This window comes from Dermacentor andersoni, chromosome 1 (genome assembly GCF_023375885.2).
Source record: "Dermacentor andersoni chromosome 1, qqDerAnde1_hic_scaffold, whole genome shotgun sequence".
NCBI lineage: Eukaryota > Metazoa > Arthropoda > Arachnida > Ixodida > Ixodidae > Dermacentor > Dermacentor andersoni.
This window is the reverse complement of record NC_092814.1, coordinates 358,425,319-358,451,493: the sequence shown is the minus strand read 5'-3', so window position 1 is coordinate 358,451,493 and position 26,175 is coordinate 358,425,319. Positions and strand designations below refer to the sequence as shown.

The 26,175-nt window shown below is 47.4% G+C and overlaps 1 protein-coding gene across 1 annotated transcript in view; it reads right to left on the bottom strand.

Annotated features, from left to right (window-relative positions):
* Positions 1–26,175, bottom strand: part of LOC126516746 (uncharacterized) — a 128,119-nt gene that overhangs the window by 23,994 nt on the left and 77,950 nt on the right. The window contains exons 20-25 of the mRNA XM_055063824.2: positions 23,771–23,899; positions 20,893–21,249; positions 10,917–11,189; positions 9,538–9,730; positions 3,773–3,909; positions 2,423–3,118 (exon numbers count right to left, since the gene is read on the bottom strand). Coding sequence (XP_054919799.1) covers positions 2,423–3,118; positions 3,773–3,909; positions 9,538–9,730; positions 10,917–11,189; positions 20,893–21,249; positions 23,771–23,899 — 1,785 coding nt within the window. The remainder of the gene's footprint in view (positions 1–2,422; positions 3,119–3,772; positions 3,910–9,537; positions 9,731–10,916; positions 11,190–20,892; positions 21,250–23,770; positions 23,900–26,175) is intronic.

The following is a 26,175-nucleotide window of genomic DNA, read 5'->3' as shown; positions in this document are numbered from 1 at the left end:
TGCTGAATCTTTAAAGAAAAACACCGCCATTACCGCTCGCCGGAAGTGACGCATGAACTAGAGCAGGCAGCTCATCAGCATGACCTGAGATAAGGCGGCGCCCGGGGGCAAAGTGTTTCGTACTAAAATTGCTCAAGGGAACGCAGAAGCTGCGTTCGTTCAGCCAGCACAATACTGATGGTTAGTACATGGATTTGTGTGATATTATTGCTTGTGGTCTTAAACATGTTTGTGACTCTGGCTAATGCGCTTTATCTGCCATTATTAGCGCAAATATTGAGGCAACCCTATTTTAATAATCACAGAAAGTAATAAGGCACTACGTAAATGCATAAACACTGCGAAATGAGATATTTATAATGCAATATTGTTGTTGAAAATGATCAGTTTGCAATGTCACAAAGCCATTTGAAGCCACAAAGACGACGCTTAGGTAAACCGATTTAGTAATCAGTTCCCGTGCTGGTTAAACCGTAATGCTTGCAGCTCCCGTAGGCACTATAGCGCCAGAGTTCCCTGTAGTAATTTTCTAGAAAACTCTATGCCTGCCGTGTGCCGAAAAATCTCGCAGGCGGCGTGCAGTGACTAACAGCGACAACCACCAGGTGCACCCGTCGTCTGGTTGGGTGCATGTGTAAAGGCGACAAACAAGGAAACTGCTTTTACAAACCCTGCGGATTTGCTAAGATTGCTTCAGTGGTATATACTACTCATTCATAGCAAATTTGGCCGAAGTGAAGTTTCTTTGCAGTTCGCCTTTAATTGCCGAGGGAGGCACGGAATTACTTTGCTGAACTTAACTAGGCTGTGAAGTAGAAAGCAGGGGTGCTATAACGTAAATCTATTCCAAAATTTTCTGTTGCAATTCTGCAATCAGCCCTCCGCAATTGGTCAAAAACTTTTTTGGACCACCCCCACTTCACCTGTTTGTCACGCGACGCCACGAAAACCGCGATAGCTCCTCATCCGATATGACGTGTACACACTGATTGTACATGGTTTGACCGAACGAAAGTAAAATAGTTATTTCTGATTCGACGCCCTTTCGGCATTAGCCTACGGCTATTGGTCAAAAGTTTTCGGGCTGCACCCACTTCACCTGGTTATCCCACGGCGTCACAAAACCGCTAGAACTCACCACGTCAAAGTGACGTGCACACGTTAAAGATGCATTAATTTGCCAAACAAAACTGAATTTTCTTCCGAATAGCCGCAGGCTGCTCCATTCCGAAAGGAATAAAAGATGGCTGCCGGTGATCGCTCAGGCACTGGCTGCTCGCACCTGCCGGAGAGCATGGGTTTATTTGCGTGTAATAAAACTTTTTGCGTGGCCGTGTAACGTTTTCGAGCACTTTCGGCATGTTTACGACCTCGTTTTGCCAACTCTTCTTCGCTGAGGATCCGTTTTAGCGTCATTCTTAAGCTTCCGGTGCACGCCGCCGCGATTTTCGACCAGCCATCGCAAGCTAAGTAAGGCAAAGCGGACCATCGCAGACGCTGGCACCACCCTCTTCATCCGGTTCTCGATTTTCAGTGCAGTGGCTCGGCCCCATCGAATACCACTAAACTTGAGCGTGCTCCTCGCCTCCTGTGAGCCAATTAGATAAGACAAGCAGCTCAGTGTAGGCAATGCTATTCGTTTGTCAAGCAAACGAAAGTGACCCCCTATGAACGAGGAGAGCGTTTGATCGGTCTGTTCTGACAACCCTGTGGGTCACCGCCCGATGCTTGCGTCGGCGGTTACGCAAATTTGACGTCAGGAGATTGGAATAAAAACACATTGGAATAGCTTTACTTTATAGAGCCCCAGATGGAACAATGAAAAGGGGTGCTATAAGTGCCGGATGAGATGACGCAGTAGACTAGGACACGTGGGTACTGATCGCATAAGTATGTTGTAAAGATGACTTGCAACACACGCATATGTCATTGACCAAACCCTATATTCCCGACTGGCAGCAACTTCCTGGATTGCTAATTTTGCTTGAAGTTCAGTATAATATGTTTCACGGCCAAGCACGACTTTCTGACGCCAAGAGACTCAGACGCCTTAGCCGCCTTGCTCTCCATGAATTCGCTCTCTTCTTTGTGCTTTCCGTGGATTTTCGACTGTGTCATGTGATGGGTGGTAGCGTGCTGGCAAAATTAATTTGTTCGTCTGCGCACTTTCTAATTTTTATTCTGCCATATCACCAAAATGTAACCCCTTCTTAGATCTGAAAGTTCCAGTGTTGGATCTACTATACTTATTTTTAAGGCGCCAAAAAACCACAAACGGCACATAGCACCTCAAAAATAGGTGTAATGAATCAATACTAACTTGCCCAGAAAGAAGTTCTCGTATGTCGGATCTACGAAACATAACTCGTTTCCGGCACAAATTCGTGAATAGGACTAGTTTCATTATGCCTCGCACACTCACGTCTCCCGGACGACGGTGGAGACCACGGCATACCAGACGGCGGAGGCCCTTGTGGCGGACGGTGGACCGGGGGCCCGTGGTGCGCCGGGGGGTGTCCATAATGGCCCCCGCCACTGTGGTGGTCGGGCCGGTATCCACCGTGGGGCTCGTGAAGCCCACCAGGCGGTGGCTGTTGCGGAGGGTAATACGGTGCGGGTGCCTGCTGCGGCGGCGCGTAATGCGACGGTGGCGCTGGCGCCGGGTAGTGCGATGGTGGCCCGTAGGGTGCACCGGGAGGGTGCCCACCCGGGCCCGAGGTTTGCGAAGAGGGTGGCGGATAGTGTGCCGACGGTGGGTAGCCGCCCGTGCCTCCGACTGCATGGGAGGGCGGCTGGGGGTGGTAACGGGGCGGCAGGGCATGCGGGTCTCGACCCGAGCCACCAGAGGGAGGAGGGCCAGGCACAGACGGTGGCGGCGGGTAACCTACGGGTGGCGAAGGCGGTGGATAAGACGGCGGTCCCTGGTGACGAGGGTGACTGATGTCGCGCCCAGGCACAGGTGGACCAAGCGGTCCACCAGCAAGAGAAGCAGGTGGTGCTCCGCTTCTGGCTTCCGCGCATCCCTTCTGCCGTCCCTTGATGAGGAAGTCGGAGCCACGGCCGCCCGATCGGGTGTGGTAGTACAGATACAATTCGGGTCCTTCGAAGTCGTAGGTGCCTGTGTGAGCGAACGGAACAATCTTTCTTTCGCAGAGCACGGAAAGAAACAAGCCAAAAGACAACTGTAGCATATAATACTAGAAAACAAGGCGCTAATATTCGTCGATACGTGGTACATAGTTGTTTTTTAAATTTTAAAGCCGCATTTTTTTTATATTTCTGCTACAGTTAGCACTGCATGACAAATTGTAAGCTCGTTCTTTATGAAATATATAAGACATGCGCAGACTAACTCTGCTGGTGCGCAATGCTCACCTTTACTCATTTGACCCCAAAAGTAACATGCCTCTAGAACAAAGTACGTGGCGCAGGAAGTTCTATAGCCCCTGGCAGCCAGCTTAAATTGCGTTCGAGGGATCCGCCATTCGAGGAAGAAGTACCGGTTTCAGTTCCCACTTTCTGAGTTGGTTACCGTAGCCAGTGTTACTAACATCAGGGAATTGTTGTAGGGGTGGCCTTAAGAAACATGCTGGTCCAAACGCGAAAGCCAATGCTCTCGCGTACACTACTCAGATATATGTGCACCATATGCTCGAACATAATCAAGGAGTCAGCTGGCACGAATGAAGTCGAATGCTCGCACTCCACGATCGTTTCACCGCTCGCTGACTCAACCGAACGCCCCCTTCCGAAACTTGTAGCCAGCACTCACGCGTGGAGTAGTGATCCAGTCTGCCGCATATCTGGACGTCTTGCACGCGGAACTGGTCCTGGCTGCAGTCCACATCGAAGCGCACGAACAGCAACTCCAGACGGCACTGGTCGGCGCCCCGTCGACGCACTATGAACCTGGAGGCGTGCACTTAAGCGCTGTAGTATGACGTACCAGCACGCTGAACATGTTGAGTCGCCTTCGGCAAAAGTTTCAGGTAATTCTAAAACAACGGTTCAGCAGAACTAGAGAGATGATTTATCTTGCGCACATTATTAACGACTGGGAACATCAGAAGCCGCGCGATAATGACTGATTTGCTCATAAATTTAATATAATTCACTAAACAACTATTGTACTACATACGGACATATTTTGCATATTCACTACTGAACCCATTCATCGCTCAATGCACGCAAACTTATTTTCTCATTTTCCTGGCATTCACGTCCAACCCCCTTTGATGTCTTACATGACAAAGATTATCGAACCTCAGTGGATGCCGTGGGCAAAAAGAGAAAGAAAGAAAGAAAGAAAGAAAGAAAGGAAGGAAGAAAGAAAGAAAGGAAGGAAGAAATAAATCTGCTTCTGCAGTGCCGTTTTGATGAAGTGACGTGGGTGGGGACCCTACTTTTCACAAAGATGGCTGTTTCCATGTTTGAATATACATATATGCCTTAAGAGGAAGGTTTAGCTCGGGCCCAACTCCGACGCGGCCTATTCAAATGCATGTAAAACGCAAAACCGTTTTTGTGAGATAACCCCTGGACCGATTTTAATGAAATTTGTTGCATTTGAAAGAAAAAGTTAAATTCTAGTGACTGTTAGAAGCGGAATCTTGATTTAGGACTTGAATTTTCTTGAAAAGCTTTTCGAACATTTGACCGTTTGAAAAAAATAGGGGCACAAAGTTTGCAAATTCATAGCTCTGCACAAAGAACTGATATCGCGATTCTGTAAACGCCATCCATTAGATCATTCAAAGCGGACAAATTCGATATGTCATTTTACACCTTACGTGATTTTATTACGTTGGTTACAAGGGTTCTGCAAAAGTTGTATTTCCCTATTACTAACATTTTTTTATATTCATGTGTAACATATCAATTTTGTCCGCTTTAGATGTACTAATAGATACATGTCACAGAATTGTATTATCATTTTTATTTGTTGAGGTACAGAGTTGTACACTTGATAGTTTCGTTTTTTGAAAATTTTTTATTTTCGCCAATTTTTAATAAAACATTGACAACCTAACTCCAAAATTAGAAACCAAGAATCACTAGATTTTAAGTTTTCCTTTTAAATGCAACAAACCTCGTCAAATTTGGTGCAGTGGTTGCCGAGAAAAATGAATTCTCTTTTTACATGTATTTAGATAGGAGCACCCGAGCTAAAGCTTCCTCTTAATGTAAATAATTAACAATCTTAATAGTGGTTTTGTGTAATCAAACTGTTGATGTCTGATTATCTCGCAGTAACAGACGTTCGCCGATGCGAAGAACGTGTAGACATTTTCCACCATGCTCCCGTGGTCACGGCCATGTTTGATATCACGTGATGACGCGTCCATTGCTTGCCTCAGCCGGCCTTCGCCGCCTCTGTTCACGACAGCGCACGACGTCGGTGCGGCGCATAGCAAGCCACTCTTTCGGCGTTTGTCGCCGACAATGACTTCGTGAACGGCACGACACTTTCGTCAAAGCTTCAGAAGACATGTAAATGTGGCATATACAGGGTGTCCCAACTATCATGCAGCAAGATCTAAAACTATGCAAATGCGCGTAGCTCGACAGAACCAAGGTAATGTTATTTGCCGTCGCTCGGAGATGCTATAAGATTATTTTTGTGCATTCGACCTAATTAGATAATTAGCTTTAATTAATTAATTCTCTTCTAGGTATTATAATTAGATGGAAAGCGCCAATGAAAAACTTGTAGAGAAACATGAAAAACAACCCGATACAGCTTTCTGTCGCTCAATACGTGCTGCATAAAGGTGTTTTTCTGCGCGTGAAAGAAGCCCGCGAATACACGCAATGTGCCTCGAGCGGCTGGTCGCGCGGCAATTTTCAGTGCATTCGCGGGCTTCTTTCACGCTCGGAAAAACACTTTTATGTAGCATGTATTGAGCGACAGAAAGCTGTATCGGGTTGTTTTTCATGTTTCACGTTTCACGTCCATGTGTTGATGTTTTCTACGCAATAGCTTAGAGCTAGGAAGCACGTAATATCGTTCAGCACTCGTTTACGTTGTTCCTCATAATGAAACGCTCAGCTTCCAACATTCTTCCGTAACATATGCAGACTGCCCATTCGTCGGCATATTCTCTAACGGAGCGCACTCGCATATGCATGACTGACTCTCAGTGAGTTTCACTAAGTGGGGCTGGACCGTTATTAGAGACCCAGAGAAAAATTATCAACCAAGAAAAACCTGGGTTGGTGTTGGATGGCGGTTCGACATCTTATTCGGGGGTTGTGGCGCAAGAAAAAAAAGTATGGAGGAAACCTGGGAGGAGAGTAACTATACAGTAAAACAGAGTTAACTAAGTGCCACTAACGAGCGGTACATCTTTCTTTCGATAATGTTCCATTGTGAACACAAAACACTGCGAGCGCATCAACGTTCAGTTCAAAGATCCACGTGATAATGCCAGAGCTGTCAATACACTGACTAGCAAGCAGCCTTACTCAATTGTGTAAGCTTACGGCATAATTAGCAGACTTCGAAAAGAAAATTGGGGTTCAGCGTAACTGCGCAATGGATTATAATGGACGCGGTAGTGCTGCGGCTACGGATTAATTTCGACCATCTGGTGTTCTCTAACCTGTCCCTACATCTAAGTGCGTAAATTTTTATGCATTCGAATCCCATCGGAATGCGCCCGCGGCGACAGGGAATCGAACCATAGCGGAGGCGACGCGTTCGGTCTTGAGGCAACAACTATAGGCGCGACGCAAGCGCTACCTGTTGATAGTGACCGCACTAGCCGGGAAAAATGGCCTACAGTTGACAACGAACTTTTGTAAAGGCTCCGTTGGACATAACTGGTATATTTCGGCTCATCGGTTGGAAGTGACATCGCGCTAACACCTCGCCGCTTCTCAGCTGTCTAAGGAGCCGGTCGTAGTGCTATAATACCACGGTGATCACACACCTCCAGGCTGTAAGATGCGCAACCGAAAGCTCGGCCAGTCGGGAGCGGTCTACAGCCGACAATGGTGAACTCCGTCGTACTGTCGCGCAAATCGAGGAAGTTACAACCAATATACCAAATACCAGATAACCAGATGCATAGGGTGAATCCAGATAAGCACAGTGCGAGGGCGGCTCCGACTAGTTGTTTTTATTTGTACGAAATTTTTTATAACGTATCGAAATACCTCCACACATCGTAAAGAAATTTATGCTTTAAGCGCACACCTTTGCTTCAGCACGAAAAAGCCTTGACTGAGACCAGGTGGAAAATACGCCTTACGCATTTGCATGACGTTCCGACTTGGAGAGAGTTTAACATAATAATTAAAAACGTCCATGCCTTCATAGTTGTTATCCTACTTTACACAACCTTGTGAATGAAAATAAAGTACGAACAATTGTTTGGGTAAACTAACAACACAAAAGAATGGCAAACTTGAGTTTTGAGCAAGATGCTAAAATATCGACATTTTTGGGGCAATTTTTAACGTGCCTTGTTACAGCAAGTTCATTTCGAGATTTTTCCTGCGCGTACATTGCTACATGTATCTGCAGCAAAGCGTATTCAGTCTCTCTTACGTACCAGTATGTTTAATTCTGGCTCAAAATTTGAAAAATTGCATAGCGTCCAAATCTATGACAATTTTCTCGCTCGAATAGAAAAAAAATGTTGACATCCGATAAAGTAAAGCAGTTAATAGTGATGTGTTAGGCTGAGGTTGTCGGCACCTCAATGCCAATCTTTCAGAATACTGTGTCACGCGAACATAGAGTTCAACTATGGCTTGCGTTTGTACCACGAAGCGCAGACTGTTGGGCCAGTTGGTGTATCATGTAGTGTCGTTGAGCGGAAATACGGGCGAGAATATCATATTGTATCAGCCTTTTGACTGTGCATGTGCTGCCCTCCGCTCCCTGGAAATCCTTTCATTAAACTTCATTTGTAAGTGAGCGTCTGTCCTGTCCACTCCGTTTCTTCCCGCCCGTATTTCCGCTCAACGACATTAAAATAAGGAACTTAAAGTGCACAGCTGCTTTTTAAAGTAGGTACAAAAAGTATAGGATACAAATTTTTATTTATTATTGTGGACTCTCTGAAAGTCGGAACAACATGTGAGTGCGTAAACTGCATGTTCCGCCTTACATCACTCAAGATTTTTTCATGCTGAAATGAAAGCAGGCGCTGAAAAATTGTTGGCTCTCCCGTAAAATGGTAACGGGCAAAGCAGATTGGTTGGAGATTAGCCACAATCTTCAAATGGGCGTAGTGGATATTCGCAACGGCACCCCCCCCCCCCCCCCAACACACACCACATCGTACCACGACATGCTGTGCATTGGTCCATATGGACGCTGCCCAGCTAGAGGATGAAAACCGGCTGAAGGTGGCACGACAGGCAGCGAAAGCCACCAGGGAGACTAAGTGCACTGCCCAGCTAGAAGAAGAAAAGCGCCAGCAGAAGGCGCCACGCAGCGTGGCGCCATCTTTCTAGGCGACGGAAAACCCGCGCTGTGGAACTCACGGACCACTGGCGTTCCAAAGAGCACAGGCAGGTGACCCTGTCTCAGCGCAAAAAGATGACAATTAAGTATATGGTGCCCTATATCTGCCTTTGGGACGCCGCTATTGGAAATGACGAATACAACTTCAGCGTACTAGAAGTTACAGCTTGAGTGATATCGTGAGCAAACATTAGGAAAAACTCGGAAGCAATATTTTTTGCAACTTGTTTGGGCAGTAACTAGCATATGTAATCAGGTCCTGTAGAAAGGGTTGGGGTCCAGAGACCGCATTTTCTTAAGCTTCGACTGGTTGCCCGGATGATCTCGTTTTGTTCTCGAAACTTGCCCGGATGTTCTCGTTTGAGTGCACGAAAAACGGCTCTGGCTTTTGGCTCAAGGTCACTCGATGGTGGCCGACAGCGGGAGCTAAAAGCATTTCATCCTTTTAAAAAATAAGCTTGATTGCGATGTGTGGAGGGATACTGCGTGGTGTGCCAATATAGATATTTCGTTAAAATAACAGAAAATAGTCGGGACCCCTCTCTGATTGTATTTATCTAAACATACCCTGATTTAGCACACGGGCACAGTGTGCTTTATGGTGTTAAATTTTCGAATGTAGGCGCAGCTACAAACAGTGAAACTCGTGTGTTCGATATATGTGGACGACACAATAAGGAACGACGAGCGCAGGAGAAAAAAGAATTTCACACCGACGCGTTATTACCATAGCAGTTTGCTTCTTAGGGACCCGATGGCTGAAAGAGCTGCAGCTCCGACATAGAGTTGGCTGAAACATATTCACATTGTTCATTCACTCACTCTAAGACATTGACGCATTTTCTATGTATAATCAGTGCATACTGATAGAAATCGGAATATCGCACTTTGGCAGTATCTGCTGACCACAAAAGCCTTCCTACATTCTCGAAATTTGATACTAGTCAAATTTAGTTGTAAAGGAGAGAGAAAAAAAAGGGGGGGGGGGAGGGAGAGGAATCGCTAGGTTGCTCAAAGGGAAAATATTTCTAAGCACTGGGCATGTGCTTTTGTCGTCGCACCTGCAGTCAAGGTCCCCCATCCCCAGGTCTGCACTGCGAAGCTCGAAGTAAGGCTCGTTCAGGGCTCGGTCGCACTGGCCTCGACCTGGCCCGCCGCCGTGTGGTGAAGGCGGAGAAGGCAGCGGGTATGACGGGGGTCCCAGTGGAGCGCCGCCTAGCGCGGGTGGTCCCAGAGCCGGCGGAGGCGCACCGCCTGGGCATGCAGAACAGGGCATGTGGAAAGTCATGTCACTGTCCTCGGAAGGGCGTAAGTTACGCAACATCTTTATACGGCAATGCATGTACCACCTGGCCGTTGCAGTCGGCAGCCTGGTCGCTAAACCATTATCGAGATTCCAGGTTACTGCACGCGACACGGCAGATCTGTGCAGCAGTCATCGGTCAATGACCTTCGGATGATCGTCGACTGAAAAAACTTTCAAATCGTCGAGACACCGGGTCCATTCCTTCGAAATGTGAACTTACTCATCAGATCGCCTATTCTTGCTGGAGAATGCGGTTACATCGTATTGCATCAGAGATCATCACAGGTTGTGCCACATAAATTCAGTTGCAGGTCTGCAAGAAAATAAGTGAATCTACTGGCTTTCTACTTGTACAACGCACTGACAAAGCATTCCGTCCAAACATTTGCGGTGATACACGGTAGCCACGCGTATACGGAAAACGGTTACAGAGGTCTCCCCCATCCTTATGGGCCGCAGAACTGCCGTATCCCTCACATGCTCTACAAAAAGTGTTTCGTACTTTTGCTTCGCCATCTGTCCCTCGATAGCAAAACGTTTAAAAAAAAATGAGCGAAATTCACCGCGCCTCCGCGTGCTTCGCTGAAAATTATGTCTAGCCGAGTAAGCGTGGTTGTGCTACCTTAGTGCGCTGTATAGACATCAGTGTCGGCCTCATAGCAATAAACAGTTCTAGCAGAGCACTGCTTACAGCTCGTTCCGCTCTTTTCTCACGAGCGCAGCCACTACAGAGAATTGCGTTAATATTCCATTTTTCGCAAAGCCGTCTTAAAGCAGCAGGAGCAACGCACCGACAACTTAGCTGCAAAACGACGATGAAGCATGCAGGCGCACTCGCTCAATCGACTCGGTAGCGGAGCGAGGGCGGCGTTCAACGTTCTTATGCTAGAGACATAAGCTGATCTGCACACGCGCCGTATCATTCCTGTTCAGCGGCTCTCTGCACTTTATTAGGATACATTGTGTGAACTCAGCGGAGCGGATCATCAAATGGTTGGCTAAGGCTATTTATTTCAGTCGTAAAGTGGCTTTGGTTAGCTACACCGCAGACAACCAAAATTCGCATGCGCAGCGCGACAAGTTTACAGCGCTAAACACGTCACTGTTGTATGAATACAAGACATTTGGGTGTACCTGGAAGTCCTCTAGAGGGTGGGTAGAATGTTGGGTCCCCGGACGGCACGAACATGGCCGGACCCAGGGGGTGTCCGCCAGCCGGCGGCGGGGCCCCGGCGCCGAGTGCTGGGTGGTGCGGGTACTGGGGCGGGGACGAGCCCCGGTCGAACAGCGAGCCACCGTCGTCACCGCAGGCCACCTGGCGCACACGAAGCATGAATCCTCGGTTCTCGATGGCCTCGTTCGAGTGGAACCGGAACGCGGTCTGGAAGTCTCGCAGTGGCAATTGCTCTGCGCAGAAACAAGTAGACTAATGATGAACGAGGACGTATTGGTACCCGAGTTTGCCAATTCGCATACGCTGACAGCCCAATGTTACTTTACAGATGGCTTTTGTGCGCCGGGGCATCTACAGAGCGCATGGTGTGCTTACGCTACAGACGCAAGAGCGGAACACCTCGGATATGCACACGGTGCTCGGAACGTGGACCCCACGTCAAAATGATGGCGCTCGTTGGCCGCGAGATCGAGCGAAGTTACCGCCTGGCGTACACTGGACCACGATAGTGTATGGATGGTGCGTCGTGTCGTCTGCTAGCGGCTACTTGTTTACATGTGCGCGTACGGCGCACATATCCTTTAAAGAATGTTTGTTCCGTGGCTGTAGCACACTCGTAAATGGTGGTATAAATGTTTTTTTTTCTTTTTTGACGATGTAGATACTCATTTGACTTTGCGCTGTTCCCTGCACTGCATATGTGTCGGTGACTCCATGTGTCGAGCACACGATGCGTGATCGTCGCGCGCTTCGTTCGTGAAAATCACTCAACTTTTACGGTCGCATAATGTCTCAATCACTTCACAAAAAAGCGTCAGGTGTCATTTTAAACCAGTTCAGTGGTCGCTGCAATACCTGAACTCAGTGTTTTAGCGATTCCTTACAGCGATCTGTTGATCATTCCGCAATGTTTGTGATACCACAAAATATCAACGAGATTGCTTGAGATCACTCAGCAGTATAAGAAAGAAAATCTTAAGCGTTTATATGATGTCGCAGGATACAACTGATATTAGGCGTATAATTGTGTGACCGTGGTTGTGACTGGGGTTAGTGGTTACACGACCATCCTTAGCTATTTCTGACGGACGGACGGACGGACGGATTGAGGCTATTAGCGTCCCTATTGGTTACACGACCATCCTTAGCTATTTCTGAGGTGCCCTTTCACTATGTGCCGCACTACGCAGAAATTATTGCGCCTCGCAAACTGAGTTTTCGCGCTTTGGTACTTTCAGTAACTCCTCACAAATATACAAAACGCAATAATGTTGGCTCTTAAGATAACCTAAAATTATTCGCACCATCCTCGTACACGTAATCATGCAAAAGACCCTTGTACCAAATTACTACGTTTTCACTTTTTATATGTAAATAAGCTAAAAAACACGTTTGAAGCCACGTGGCGATACTGCCACTGCGCTGTCACTCATAGTGCCGTGTCTTAACTAAACTTATTAGCTATATTGTATTTGACAGGGAATCGAAACGAAGTAAAAGGTATTTATGTGTGCGTACAAGCGGTGCAGTAGAGTCACAATAACTAGCTGCTTGAACTTCACTGTACAGGAATATGGACATTTTATAACTAGTGCAAGAACAGAAGAAAGTTGAGTTCCACAAATGCAGGGCCATCAGAATTCGCCGAACGCAAGTCGAACACCAAAAAAAGCACCATGAATGTACATGAAAAAAAAAAAAAACTGCGTTCTGCGCTCTTTTCATGTATACTAGGAATGTTGCGTGCGTTTTCGTGCCAAAATGTTGCATTGGAGGGCAATATACTATCAGTTCACAGCAGTCAGTCATGTCGGCTCTTTAACAATGCAGACTATAGGAACGAGAAAGAACTGGAATGAAAGTTAGGCCCACGCACTGACAATCATATGACTGTGGATTGACGATATGATTATTTGCCTACTGGTATAATTTTATTATTTACGCCATGAATCCAAGATTCCCTGTAATATTAGAAAGACTGTCTTTGGTCCAACATTATGGCCGAAAATTATCTGCGCGGAACATCAGTGCGCCCATCCAGAGTAACGTGGCGACGGTGCTGGCACCTGGAGCCCAATTTCGCGGTCAGTATTTAGAGGCATAAATAACGGACGGACGGACGAACGAACGAACGAACGAACGAACGAGCGAGCGAACAAACGAACAAACGAACGAACAAACGAACAAACGAACGAACAAACGAACGAACGAACGAACGAACGAACGAACGAACGAACGAACGAACGAACGAACGAACGAACGAACGAACGAACGAACGAACGAACGGACGGACGGACGGACGGACGGACGGACGGACGGACGCACGGATTGAGGCTATTAGCGTCCCCTTTGAAACGAGCGGTGGGTTGCGCAACAAAGCACTTGTTCTTATTTTGCCTAATGTCGTACCTATCTTTAAAAAATCACACACACACAAAGAATTCCCAGCGTCAAACTTTCTTAATAACTATTGGGAGCTTTGTTTTTGCACGCATTTGTTTGTGGTCTTCCTAATTATCTGCCACCAAACCTCCAATCGCCTTTTACTGCACTCTATTGCGGACAGGATTATATCCCCCTGCTGTATTGGAAGCGAGCTCCACCACTGGAAAAGCTGGCGCCACCGTCGGCGTGACGTCGCATGAGGGAACACGTGAACACAGCGGCCGCGTCGGCTGCTTCGGAAGCGCCGAAGCGAGCTGAAAACGAAAGTTTAAAGTCACACCTGCGCCGCGGTTATTATTAAATGATAAGGCTTTCCCGCCTTGGGTGTCTGCTTGACAACTTTTGAAAGTACTATAATAGGGTAGTGGCTGCCTTTGGAGGCATGCAGCATGATATAGGCCACTGCTCGGTGCCGCAGTGCCGGACGTACGCAACGGAGCCCGGTGTCAGCCTTATTCGCACGTAGCCCCAGGGCAAGGAGCTGCGTGAAGCTTGGCTGGCGAAACGTAGAACCGGCAGACAGCCATCGGCTACAACTCGGGTATGCAGCAAGCACATACGCGAGGAAGGTACTATACGGCAACGGGACTGCGCGATGTTCGGCGAGTAGCAGAAAACGCGCACTGAGACGCTCGCCCGCGCCCGCTGCCCGGCTAATGTCATGACAGTTTGGTCTATGAACTTGTTGATGCTATAGATAATGGCAAGTTCACTGGAGCGGAAAGGGAGCAGTAAGACGCACATTAAAAGAAGGCATGGCACATGGTCATGTTTGTGTTATGAATTAATGCACTGGATTACGAAAAAGAAGCGGAGGGAAATCGCACGCTGAGAAGAACGATAAACATACAGTGCGACGCAGCTTGAGAAATAATATTGAAATGTCCAACAATTTAGAAGACAAAAAAAATATTAAATCGTTGCGACGGCACATAACAGTCGCCGTAGGCGTCGGAGTCTCTATAACGAAATTATTTTTGAACAGTTCTCATAGCGTCCATGCAGCAATGGTTGCTAGTACACTGTCAAATGCTCATATGCTGCCGCCTAAAGCTCAAGGCACGGTGCGAATACACGCTCACAGCGAAAACAAAACACTGTGCGAGGACATGCATGCAGACGCGCAGGTGGTGGCTGCTAACTCGTGCGATCGCTGCATTGAGGCTTCATTCTGTTATGCCCCATTTGGTTATACAGACAGCCCACTATAAGAATATATTTCACATAGCTTACTCTCAGCGTTTGCCTACCTTTCACGCAAGAAGACGGTTTGGGAGACTCCATCGCGGCGACCGCGCGCAGTGGCGTTCACTGTACGTATTCGGTAAAGAGATAGCGTCTGTAAACGATTCTGTGCTTTCAGTTTGCCCAAGATTATTATATCGACAGTCAAAAACTTTCCTCGTTTTGAGAGTACCTACATAAATGTCCAAGAGGGCTGCCGCGTGGTGTTTTTATTAGAGTGTTTTAGCAGAACGTTTTTGACGGTCCGCTCCGCTCTCGCGTACCCGCTCACAGTTAGCGGAGCGGCGGACGAAGAATCAGTTTTAGCGGAGCGCCCGGCTGCGTCCGAAAGGCATGTGCTCGCCTGACGCGCCACCTTGCCGCAGAAGGTAAAACCGCTATGAACATAATACTCAAGTTGTAAGAATTGCCGCAATAAAATAATATATTTGGAATTACTCAAATGTCTGAAGGCATTTCACGCAATACATTGCATTTTCATTTCTTATTTTTATATATGATTCTTACATTAACAAAGCCGTTACGCTGTGTTGTAGCCAAGGCAAGGTTTTTTGCTCTTTCAGTACACCTAAAACGTGGTCCGCATAAACAAACGTGCACACATGGCAGGGTTCTGGAACGGGTTCATGGCCACAACCTCCCGAAGTAGAAGATCTTCGTGTCTCCTAAAGTATACTCTAGGTTTGCGCTTTACAAATCTCGATTCAAACGAGCTCGTTGACGGGCCAGCAGCACTGGGGGCAGCCATTTTGCTTCGCTAGACCCGCTTGACGCGCTCGCCGCGCTCCGCTGAGAAAGCTTTCTAGCGGAGAGGAGGCTCCCGTCCGCTCGCCCGCTCACGGCTGAACGGGTCGCGCATGCGCACTTGCAGTTCCGCTAGCCCGCTGAGCGGAGCGGACCGTCAAAAACGTTCTGCTAAAACAGCCTATTGAGCGCCGTAAGCGAAACCTACGAGGAGCGCGCCGCGTAATCCCTCATACTACGCAAGGGAGGTGCTTCCGACAGATGGCGACTCCGTCACTCCTCGCCCCCTATAGCTGAACCCAAGGGCCTCAAGGAAGCCAGCTCAGCCCAAACCGGCATTTGAGTAGATATCTTTCCATTGTAATAAAACATGTTCCATCGTTTATCTAGCTTTACCGGAGTAAGCACAAGCTTCTTCCTTGGTGTACCTCGCTTTATAGCTACGCGTTCTATAAGGTATCCTGATCTCGCTTCGAAAAGTAGTTTCCCTTTGAGTTATCATAAATTGTTTTTTTTTTCCAATTTTGTATTTTACCTCTTAGTTAGTTACTCATAGCAGGTTTCTTTTCAGATGCCCCCACCCAGTAAATGGTCTCAGCCTCTCTGACTGCGTTTCGCATTCTTGGCTGGCTGGCTTACTATACCGGTCCCATACTTGCAGGTAAGCTTCCCCCTAGTTCTTTTCCTCCACTTCCAGTCAGCGCCCAGTGCGAGGCGTCCCACTGACTTTTGGTTGCCATCGAGTCCTGACTGTACCCCTGATTTCAAGCAAACAACCGCATTTCCGAATGTAAGCCCTGGAACCGCTGCACCTTTCCACATACCCTGGAGCACCTCGTACCTATTATATCCCCATAGCACTCCGTGTTTCGTTATGGCCGCATTTCTCTTCCGCTATGCTATTATTGTTTTTTCCTGTATTTCTATATATCTATTGCCTTCGTTTATTTATATACCAGGGTATTCGTTTAGCGGATGTATTTCCTGGCCCTGTATTGCCACTTTCTGTTCACTGTTTTCATTGAATACCATAAAACCTGATTTCCTTTAACACTAAAATTCAATCCTAAATTCTCTCCTTTCTATCCACAGATATTAGCCAGACGTTGCATATCCCTTTTCCTGTTATCAACAAACACCATGTGGTTGGCATAAAATAAACCTGTAAGCTGTTGCTCTACTATCGTGTCCGCCTGTTTGTATGAGAAACTGAACCCGTTATTGATTCCTTCTAGCGCCTTCTCCATCCTCATTATAGACATCCCAAACTGCAGCGGGGATAAAGGGCATGCCTGTTTCCGCGCCTAGGTAATATGAACTTTGTCCTCGCTCCTCACCCCTTTCCATTCTTCGCAACCGCTATTTTCCAGTTAAATATCCCTCAAAAGCAGTGTACAGTCATTGCGTAAGCCTTTCCCTTCCAGAATATTCCACAAATCGTTGCGGTCTATGGTGTCATACGCTCGGTAATGTCTAAAAAATCTTCATGTAACGGTCTCCTTTCTTCTATGGATATTTCAATACACTGAATAAGAACAAAAAGTTCTCCCAATATGCCATTATGTTCTGCGATTGCTTGGAGGTTTAATTTAATCGCCTGCATTGCTAACATGTGTGTTACAGATGTAATGGTCAATGAGTGAATTCGATCTTTCAAACCCTTACCGTTAAAAATTAAATTCATTCGACTTTGTCGCCAACTGTATGGTATTCGCCTATCTTGTAAGCTTTCTTCTACTGCTTTCAACAGAGCTTCCTTACTTTTTTATCCTAGTTCATTAATCAGCCTAACTGGAACCTTGTCTGACATGTTGCTGTGCGCTTATAAATATTCTCTTCAGCGTTCTTGCAGCTGAAATTTCTCCGAATCAGCTCCTTTTTTCATCTTTTTCTCGTTCATGCTCTTTTTCATCAAATTCCATATCGTAAATGCTTTTAAATGACTGGGCTGTTATTTTTAGGATGTAGTTTAACGCCGTGTCCCTTTCCAGTTTCTTCCCATCATCGTCTAGGATATTGTAACGTGGTAGTGACGGTGAAGAAGGCAGCAAAACTGTTACTGACGAGACTAGCGTTTTATTGGGCGCACCTGTGCCCTCAAAGGCAGGCTACAGTCAAAGAACAACGATAGCGGTGAACACAGTCGGCGATCGTCGAAAATCTGATCAATGGGTCAAGCGCGTCGGCCTTCATACATCAGTCATCGCAGGTTCCAGAGTAATCGCTGGTGCCCGTGTGTCCTCCAGAAAGTTCTACACCATTCGCGTCGCGCATACATGCCATCAGATTGCACAAGGCTCGGCGACAACACACAGCGGATAAAACCATCGATAACATTCCAGAAACTTCCGATAAACCCAGGCGCGTCCTGCGCTGAGCGATAGCATTTGTTAGACGGTGAAAAGCGGTGACTCGATAAACAAGTACACGTGTCAATATGCTGCTGTATTGTTGCAGACTTCCTGCCTATAAGTTAATGTGGTTTCGAAAATACTCCAGATCCGGCCTTCTTTTTCTCACGTATTTCTGAGAAGCAACATTCTCTTTCACCTTTAATCTTTGCTTGATCCAGTATTTGAAGCGCAGTTTTTTTTTCTCCCGGTATATTTACGATTTTCTGTCTACTTTATCCTGCGGCAACTGTCTTTTTTTTTTTTTTTTGCGCCCCTGCCCATGCTCTCGTAGTGCTTTCTTCGTTCATCGATCGCTTCCCGTATCTCCCTGGTCCACCACCTTTTCGGTTTCCCTTTTCCTTCCCAACAAACTTGTTGCTTCTCTCTCCTTATTTCTCTAGTTATTACACTTAGAATCTCCCTATATGTTCCCACTCTTTGCTTGACCTTTTGCCAGGTTCTTTCTAGACTCTTGTGACTATACTTCTTATTCGTTCAGCGTTAAAATTTGGACTGGGCATTCTTCGCTCCTTCCTCTCTTTCCCAACTACATATCCCATATTCAAAATGATGAGTTTATGGTCACTCCGTATGCTGCTATACCCCTGCTCGTCAATGATCGTTTCCCTCAATTTATCGCAAATTGCTTCTGTCATCAGACAGTAATAAATGGTCGACTGCCTATTTCTGACTTCAGATGTGCTGTTACCATCACATTTAGGCGCCGTATTCAATATAACGAGGTTAGGTTTCTCACAGAGATCTAGCATTAGCTTCCCATTGTTGTCGGTATAACAGTCTAAATTCGGCATTTGGGCATTCATGTCACCTAACAGAATAATTTCGGAATTATTCCCGAAAGCCTTAGGCATCAGCACTTAAGCATTTCACTAACGCCTGCCACCAACTCTTAAATCTGCTCTTTGTGCTTTTTTCCCATCCGCAAATACGTTACGCTCAGCCAAGTTTTCTTTCCACTCAGTGTGCCTGATAACCAAAGGTGCTCTTCACACGTTAAATTTACTCTTTCCCATTGGGTCCCTGATGTATGAGCATCCCGACTCCTCCTCCCTTTCTTTCCAATTTAGTTCTGTTGCACCCTTCCCAAACATAATTCTAAATCACTGGTGGTTCTTCTAAGTCTCTATGTTGTGTTTGTGTAACCACATGCACACCTGTTTGTTCTCTATTTAACTGCTCCTCAATCTCTACCCACTTTTTCTTTCTTCTGCCACCCTGCATGTTTATGCAGTACGGCGAGCTCTCTTCTTTCTTCTTTTCCTCCTTTTTCTGTTATTGACGGTGGGGCTAGTCTGCGGTTCCCCTAGGGCACCGCTACCCTGTACTAGCTACCCTGTACTCTTGAACGCCCGTGGGCCACCCAAAAAAGCACTTGTGCCACCAGCCAGTCGCTTGCCCACACCTCACTTAAGCCTCTGATTGAAGTGGATTCCGTCTCGTTGAAAGCAACCATACCTTATAACTTGCCTGTTTACTTTCACAACCTCGAAACTTTTCTCTCGGCTCACTCTCCATATAGCCTCATTAGCGGCCCCAAACGCTCTTCGTAAGTTGTGGCCCAAACTCGCTCGATCCGCCCTCCGTTACGCACTCCGCCTGGGTGCTCCGCTCCGCCTTGCGGGTGGCTGTCCCGTCGTCTTGACGAACTTTCACGACTTTGCCATCCGCATGCCTGCTCGTATCTCATTGGCTGACCCGAAGGAGATGGTGTGTGACGTCGTCACAGCAAATATAGCGCTTGCTCGAAGCGAAGTGAAGCGGGAACGCAACGCCCTTAAGCTGCAGCCGCGTCCGAAACAGTTTAATAAAGATCACAATAGAGTTATACGGCACCCATGGAGACAGTCGTCGAAGAAAGGAAGCCGGTGTGCCCCTCCAGACCTCATCAGTGTGTGCGATCGCCGACAGAAACAAACAGAGAGCAGGAAGTGTGGTGTGTTTACGCGAACGACGGAAGAAATATTTGAGGCCGACGAGGCCTTGCTATGTAATCGAGGCCTCCCTATGTAATGAACGAGAAGAAAGGAAACCAAGGGCCCGCTTTTTATTAGTCATATCATAAGCCAACAATTCTTAAGAGCATCGCACGAGTAATACGAAGACTTGGGTTCGTGCCCCACCTGCAGCCAGATGTTTTTTCATCCACTTTCATTTCAATTAATTATCATTTCTTTAATTCAACTAATAAGTAGGTGTAGTTCTCCTTATGCTGTCCATGGTGTCTTTGTTTGCTGGCTTCTTATGATATGACCAATAAACATCGTGCCCTGGGTTTCTTTTCTTCTCGCTCATTACATAGCGAGGCTTTGAATCCGGCAGCATTGATGCCTTCAGATAGCATGTGCGGGTTTATTAAGCAGTTGCCTTCACTGAAAAAGATCACGTGCACATGACGCCTAAGACAAAAAAAGATATTCCACATCTCTCAAGTCTGTGAGGTGAGGCGCTGGCTAACACTCCCAGGTTTAGTTTCTGTAGATAAACATAAATAGCCCAGACAGTGGATGGGAAAACGGCGCCGCGGTAGCTCGAATGGTAAGAGCATCGCACGCGTAATGCGAAGACGTGGGTTCATGCCCCACCTGCGGCCAGTTGTTTTTCATCCACTTTCATTTACATTAATTTATTATTTCATTATTCGAATAAATAAGTGCATGTAGTTTCCCCAATCCTGTCCTTGGTGTTGGCTTCTCATGATAAGACTGTATATATATATATATATATATATATATATATATATATATATATATATATATATATATATATAGTTCAAAGAATAGAAGCACGTAGGAAAAATAACAGGACTATTCTATGCTGCACTAATACACACACACAAACGGTTAGCCATTATATATATATATATATCGTGTCTTTCCATATATCATATGGTGTTATCGGACAGAGATTGGAGTTGTAGGGCAAATGAAACTTTTTTGATAAGACAGGCAGCGCAAGAGCCACCTTCACTGAGGTATACTTTCACGGCAGGCCAGCCCAAACGTGGACGCACTCACTACTTCATACAAGTCAACCGGTGAGCTATCGTCGACGCGAGAGCTCATGGGAGTAAGCAAGCAAATGGACTCACTGGTCTTTCCGGCGGGCACCTGTCCGCATATCTTGTGGCCGGCCAGCTCCAGGTAATCGTGGTGGCAGCCGGCGCTGTACTCCAGATCGAAGGCGTCGAATGTGACCAGCAGCGCGCACACGGCGTCGCTGTGTCGCCGGATGAAGTACCGGCAGTCGAGTCCCGGCCGGTAAGGGCCCGGGTAGCCGGGGCTCTCCAGCTCGAACTCCTCCAGCGCGTACAGCCGGTCGCAGCTGGGTGGCTGGTGCTGATGCTGCTGGCGCTTGGTGGCGACATCCAAAGAATCGGACGGATGCGGATACGGCTTCGGATGGTACAGCTCGGGTGGTCCTCCACCCAGGGACGTCGGGGGTCGGCCTGCGGAAGCATGCTGGGCTGCCATCGCTTTTCTGGCTTTGGGTAGCCATGTAATCGAGTCAGGGAGCGCATAACTAGTTTGGCAAGGGCCAATCAAACTGCCCAAGCCGTCATTCCGTGCCCATTCAATTGGTCGGATTTGTACATCATCACAGCATATCATGTCACAGCATCGGGAGATAACATGGAAAGCGGAAACTTGCCATGACCCTCTTAAACATACATGGACTCGGTGAGCATGGACCCTGCATGAGCTGACACACACATTTTTAAAGGGGGGAAGGTAGGAGAGACGTCGCCGCTATTCCCCATTTCATTTTCATACCAACTTTAAAGTGAAACCGAAGAGCACTTTATACTTCGTTTATTTGCTTCTGAAAATGTGAGTTCATATTCCATACACCACGTCTGAATGATTGTACGATTGCTTAACATTTTTCTTCAAAAACGCGGCTTAAAAATAAGCCTGCTTGTACTTTCCTCGCTCCCCACCACCTATAAGGATATCATACAGACGCAAGAGAGGTGCTGGTGTTACTACAGTAAATGCTACCAGATCCGCGAAGATGCATCCTGCTTGGCTTGGCTGTATTGCACCAGCTAGCTAGCAGCGTCGCTGGAAATGGATGTGGGCGAGGTGGAGCTTGCCCATTAAGTCAATACATAGCTCATTCCTTGAGTGAACCCTATCCTTAATGCAAACAGCAGGCCCGTGTGAGAGACGGAACGCTGTTTTTGAGTGCCAGGAAAAGCGCCTGCCACCAAACGTTTTTTTTTCATTCAAATGAAAATTTGTTCGAATAGTTGGCACGCGTAGCAGTACAGGCTCCTAAGCGTATCCATCCATCTATGGTCTGTACGTTGCCCCTGTCTTGTGTCACGTAGAATCGGGCTGTCGTACGTTATTTTCAGTCGGTGCCATCGAGCCCGATTTTCTGCTCCGCTCATCGTCCGTACACCATGTCGCATGTTGAATGATTCCGAATACCACCGTGCTAGTGCCACGATTTCTAGAATGCACTCTTGATTAGAAATCAGAGATGCAAATATGGCCTCAAAATGCTTTCTATGAGAATAGCATGACACTTTTTCATGAATGCCTGTGCAGGTAACAAAAAACCACCTACCAAGCACTCAGGACAGATGGTGATTCAGTGGAGCTGAAACGTGTGGCCCCGGTGTTTACCACTAGGTTAATCCCGACGGTTTATTAAACGACGGTTTGGTAGGCTGCCGTATCCTCGGTACGCTGTTGCTGCTTGCGCTCGGCTGCATGAACCTATTCTTGTGCCCGGAATGCCGCATCGGCACGGCGTAGACGAGCTCTTGCGTACTCCTGAGGAGGCGTAAATGCACTCCTAAGGAGCTGCCTGCTCCTCAGGGGTGCATATGACGCGTGGCCGGATCTGGAGAGAAACTGCTGCGTTCTCGCTCGGCTGCGACGGATAGCAACGACGTCACTACTGGCGCAGCCAATCGCGCTCCTCTTTCTCTTTTTTTTTCGCACATGCGCATGGGGTTGCGCCAGAGGAGTTTTCGGCGTACAGGCGACAGACGGACGGACGAATCGGCTAGCCACATACAGATTCGCTGTAAAAAAGTTGACAGCCACTTTAGCATACGCTAAAGATGAAGGCGAAAGCCTCCGCGCTCACGAGACATTGAATAAGTTACTTGACATTCGAATGCGTTGTTACTTCCTATTGTTTTCTCTCACGAAAGGTTGTGCATTCGAGTACCTTAATTAATTATATCTAAGTTAACTGTCCCTTAATATATTTCACCTTAATTACCACCAAAAGTGGTGAGTTCGACGCCCACCAATGGTCGTAGGTTCGACCACCAATGGTGGCGCCATTAATTTGGCTGCCTTCGAATTTTGGGCCCACCAAAGGTCATGGGTTCCCCTCCCACCAATGGTCGTTGGTCCGAGTGCCCTAATTATCTTTGGCTTAATTAACATCAACGGTAGTGGGTTCGACTCCAACCAATGATCGTGGGTGTGGCTCCCACCAAAGGTCGTGAGTTCGACTCCCGCCTATGGTCGGGGTGTGGCACCATCAATTTTGGTGCGATTGAATTTTGTGCCATAACGCCAGACTGTCAATTTTTCGATGACGCCGGACAACGGATTTTTCGACCCATGAGGCACTTAAGGCTTTCGCGTTAACATAGCGGTACCAATCACGTGCTTTTCGTTCCGTGCTTCGCCAGCGCCGATGGAGTCACCAGCTGTGTCCTCTCTCTTAGCGTTTTTATATATAAATTGCAGTTCCGAACACTGACATAATAGTGCATTAGTGATCTATGCGAGCTACTCCACGCACTTAAGATGTAAAATTAAAATTCTCTTTAGTGTTCATTTAAAGGGCTACCAACAGAAGAAAGTTCGAATCTCGCTTGTTCGCGTAAAACAAAGGCGCGTCGTGTAAACTTGTTTGTTGCCAACTTCTTGACGAAGATACATCTTACGAGCAAATTTCTCACCGCAGAGCGATAACGTGTAGCGTGCGCGACTTACCGTCACCTCCTTCTCCCGTGGGACAGCCGAGTTGTTTGTAGAAGCCGAGGAATCCTTTCCCGGCATCGTGGTCATTGGATATGAAATGCATTGTCACGCTACGGCGGGGACCCTTAAAGTCCAAGATGCCTGGAGTTGACAAACGAAACAGGTCAATAACGTGAAGCCATGAGCGAGTATAGACGTTTTAAGACACCGCAAACACGTGTTCTTATGCACTCAAGGTTTGCCAAGGCATATTCTATCAGCGCAGCCATATCGAAGTGCAAGGTGCAGGCGGAGGAATTGTGCATGTATACCTGCTTCACCTACATCGCATTGAGCGTTAGTATAACAGGCATTTTCCTCCTGCACGACATGCTGCGTGTATTTAGAATTCTTTCATATACTCTCAGTCTTCTGAACCCTCTTTAAAACTCCCGTGATGTTCCCCCACTCTATACAGCTGTCACCCTGAAGGCCTCACTTCATTACGTGCACTTTGCTTCCAGACTGTTATACAATCAACCAGCCCTGATACAATGCCATCGTTGCTGAAGCAGTGATACAATGTACGGTTTCTGTGTTTTGGCAGCAGCAGATCAATTGATCGTAGTCCATGGCTTGTATTGTCATCTGGTGCTTTACAACGGCGAGTGGTCAAATAGCGGGCAGCTCGGCCACTCCCGTGCTCATATGCTTTTGCCTTGCCTCCGGGGTGTCGTCCCCAATGTACAAAAAACGCACTCTGCCACCGCCACGGCGCGGGGAAATGCCAAGACCGACGGACGTCTTTCGCGGCTATTGCGCGCTTCTTCTCAAGAAAGATGAACGGAACATTAAAGGAGAATATTAAGCCGAATTATATAGATAGAATTTTCTTCTAGTAGCCTATCATTGTTTTCTGTGTCCCAGTATTGCTTGCGCGAAAAAAAAAATGTATCTGAATGTCCCATCGCTGCTTATCTGTTTGAATCGCCCACGCCAATGCGGGCGAGTTGCGGTAATCTTCACGTGACGTCCCTCTCTGCTGTTCTTTGTAAATTAGCCAGTGCTGACGTCACATGCTTAGACGCCCGCTCCTGCGGCGAGCGTCGGCGTCCTACCTCGTAACCGAACGAACGAGCACAGCGAAAAATGAAAGCGAAAGCGGAGCGCAGCGGAGGATGAAAAAAGTGGGGAGAGTGAAGAGAGCGCGAAAAGGAAAGGGGAGGAGGGTATGACGGAAGCGTGAGAAAAGCGTAGTGCCGCTCGCGAGGGTCCTTGCGGCGACGATGACTACGAGATGGCGCCAGAGTAGCACGCGTGGTCTGTGTGGAAACAAAGCGCCTATGAGCGGAGGTTGTCTGCGGCAGCTGGTGTGAACCACGCCTACGCGTCATCCACGCGCTTCCTCTCGCGATTTCTCGATTAGCGACGCAGTCGCGCCACACTTCACTCCGTTTGCCGCACAAGACAGGTTGCCCGCGCCAGCCAATGTATCGCGAAATGAAAACACGTATATAGCTGCGCTCAAATTTCGCATTAGGGAGCATCGTAATCGTCGGGTAATCTTTTTTTTTTGTTTGCGTCATTTTGTCGCCTTCAAAAGCTTCGTGCTCGCTACGAATGACGAATTCGTTATTACAGAAGCCTAATCACCGGAGTTAGCTCGACCTAATATTTTTCTTTTGTCCCTTTAAGATGGAGCTTTCGAAAACAAAATTAAACTATGGGTTTTTACGTGTGAAAACCACTTTCTGATTATGAGGCACGCCGTAGTGGAGGACTCTGGAAATTTCGACCACCTGGGGTTCTTTAACGTGCACCTAAATCTAAGTACACGGGTGTTTTCGCATTTCGCCTCCATCGAAATGCGGCCGCCGTGGCCGGGATCCGGTCCCGCGACCTCGTGTTCAGCAGCCCAACACCATAGCCACTGAGCAACCATGCGGGTGGGAGCTTTCAAGAAGAAGCTGCTATTAAAGTGCTGCTGCTACCACGCAATACCTCTCAATACGCAGTCTATACTTGAATGCTAGCAGCGACAACGTCGCAGTTTGGACTATTATGCGTCTTTCGTGAGTGCCCCACACCGGAGACAGTGTGCATGGCACCCGGGCCAATGACTCGAGTCATTGCGCATGCTGGGTGCGGTCGTTCCAAAGTAGTCCGCGCTTAAACATACTGGGGCCAATTTTACGCGTAGTTCCACACGAGGATCGGATAATGTGTTTCTTTTGTTATACCTGTCCATTAAAATTAGCGCTCAGTTTGTCAACGAAGACACATTCGATGCAATTTTCCTTGAGCTTCGAGGTCCTTTGCGTATATTTCCCGTGTGCAAATGCTGCCTATATATATTGACGGCGTCTTCGCGAAAAATGGCGCGACGGGCCTAACTGAATATGACCAGCCCGAGGAATTCGACAAGGCGGCATTCGCAG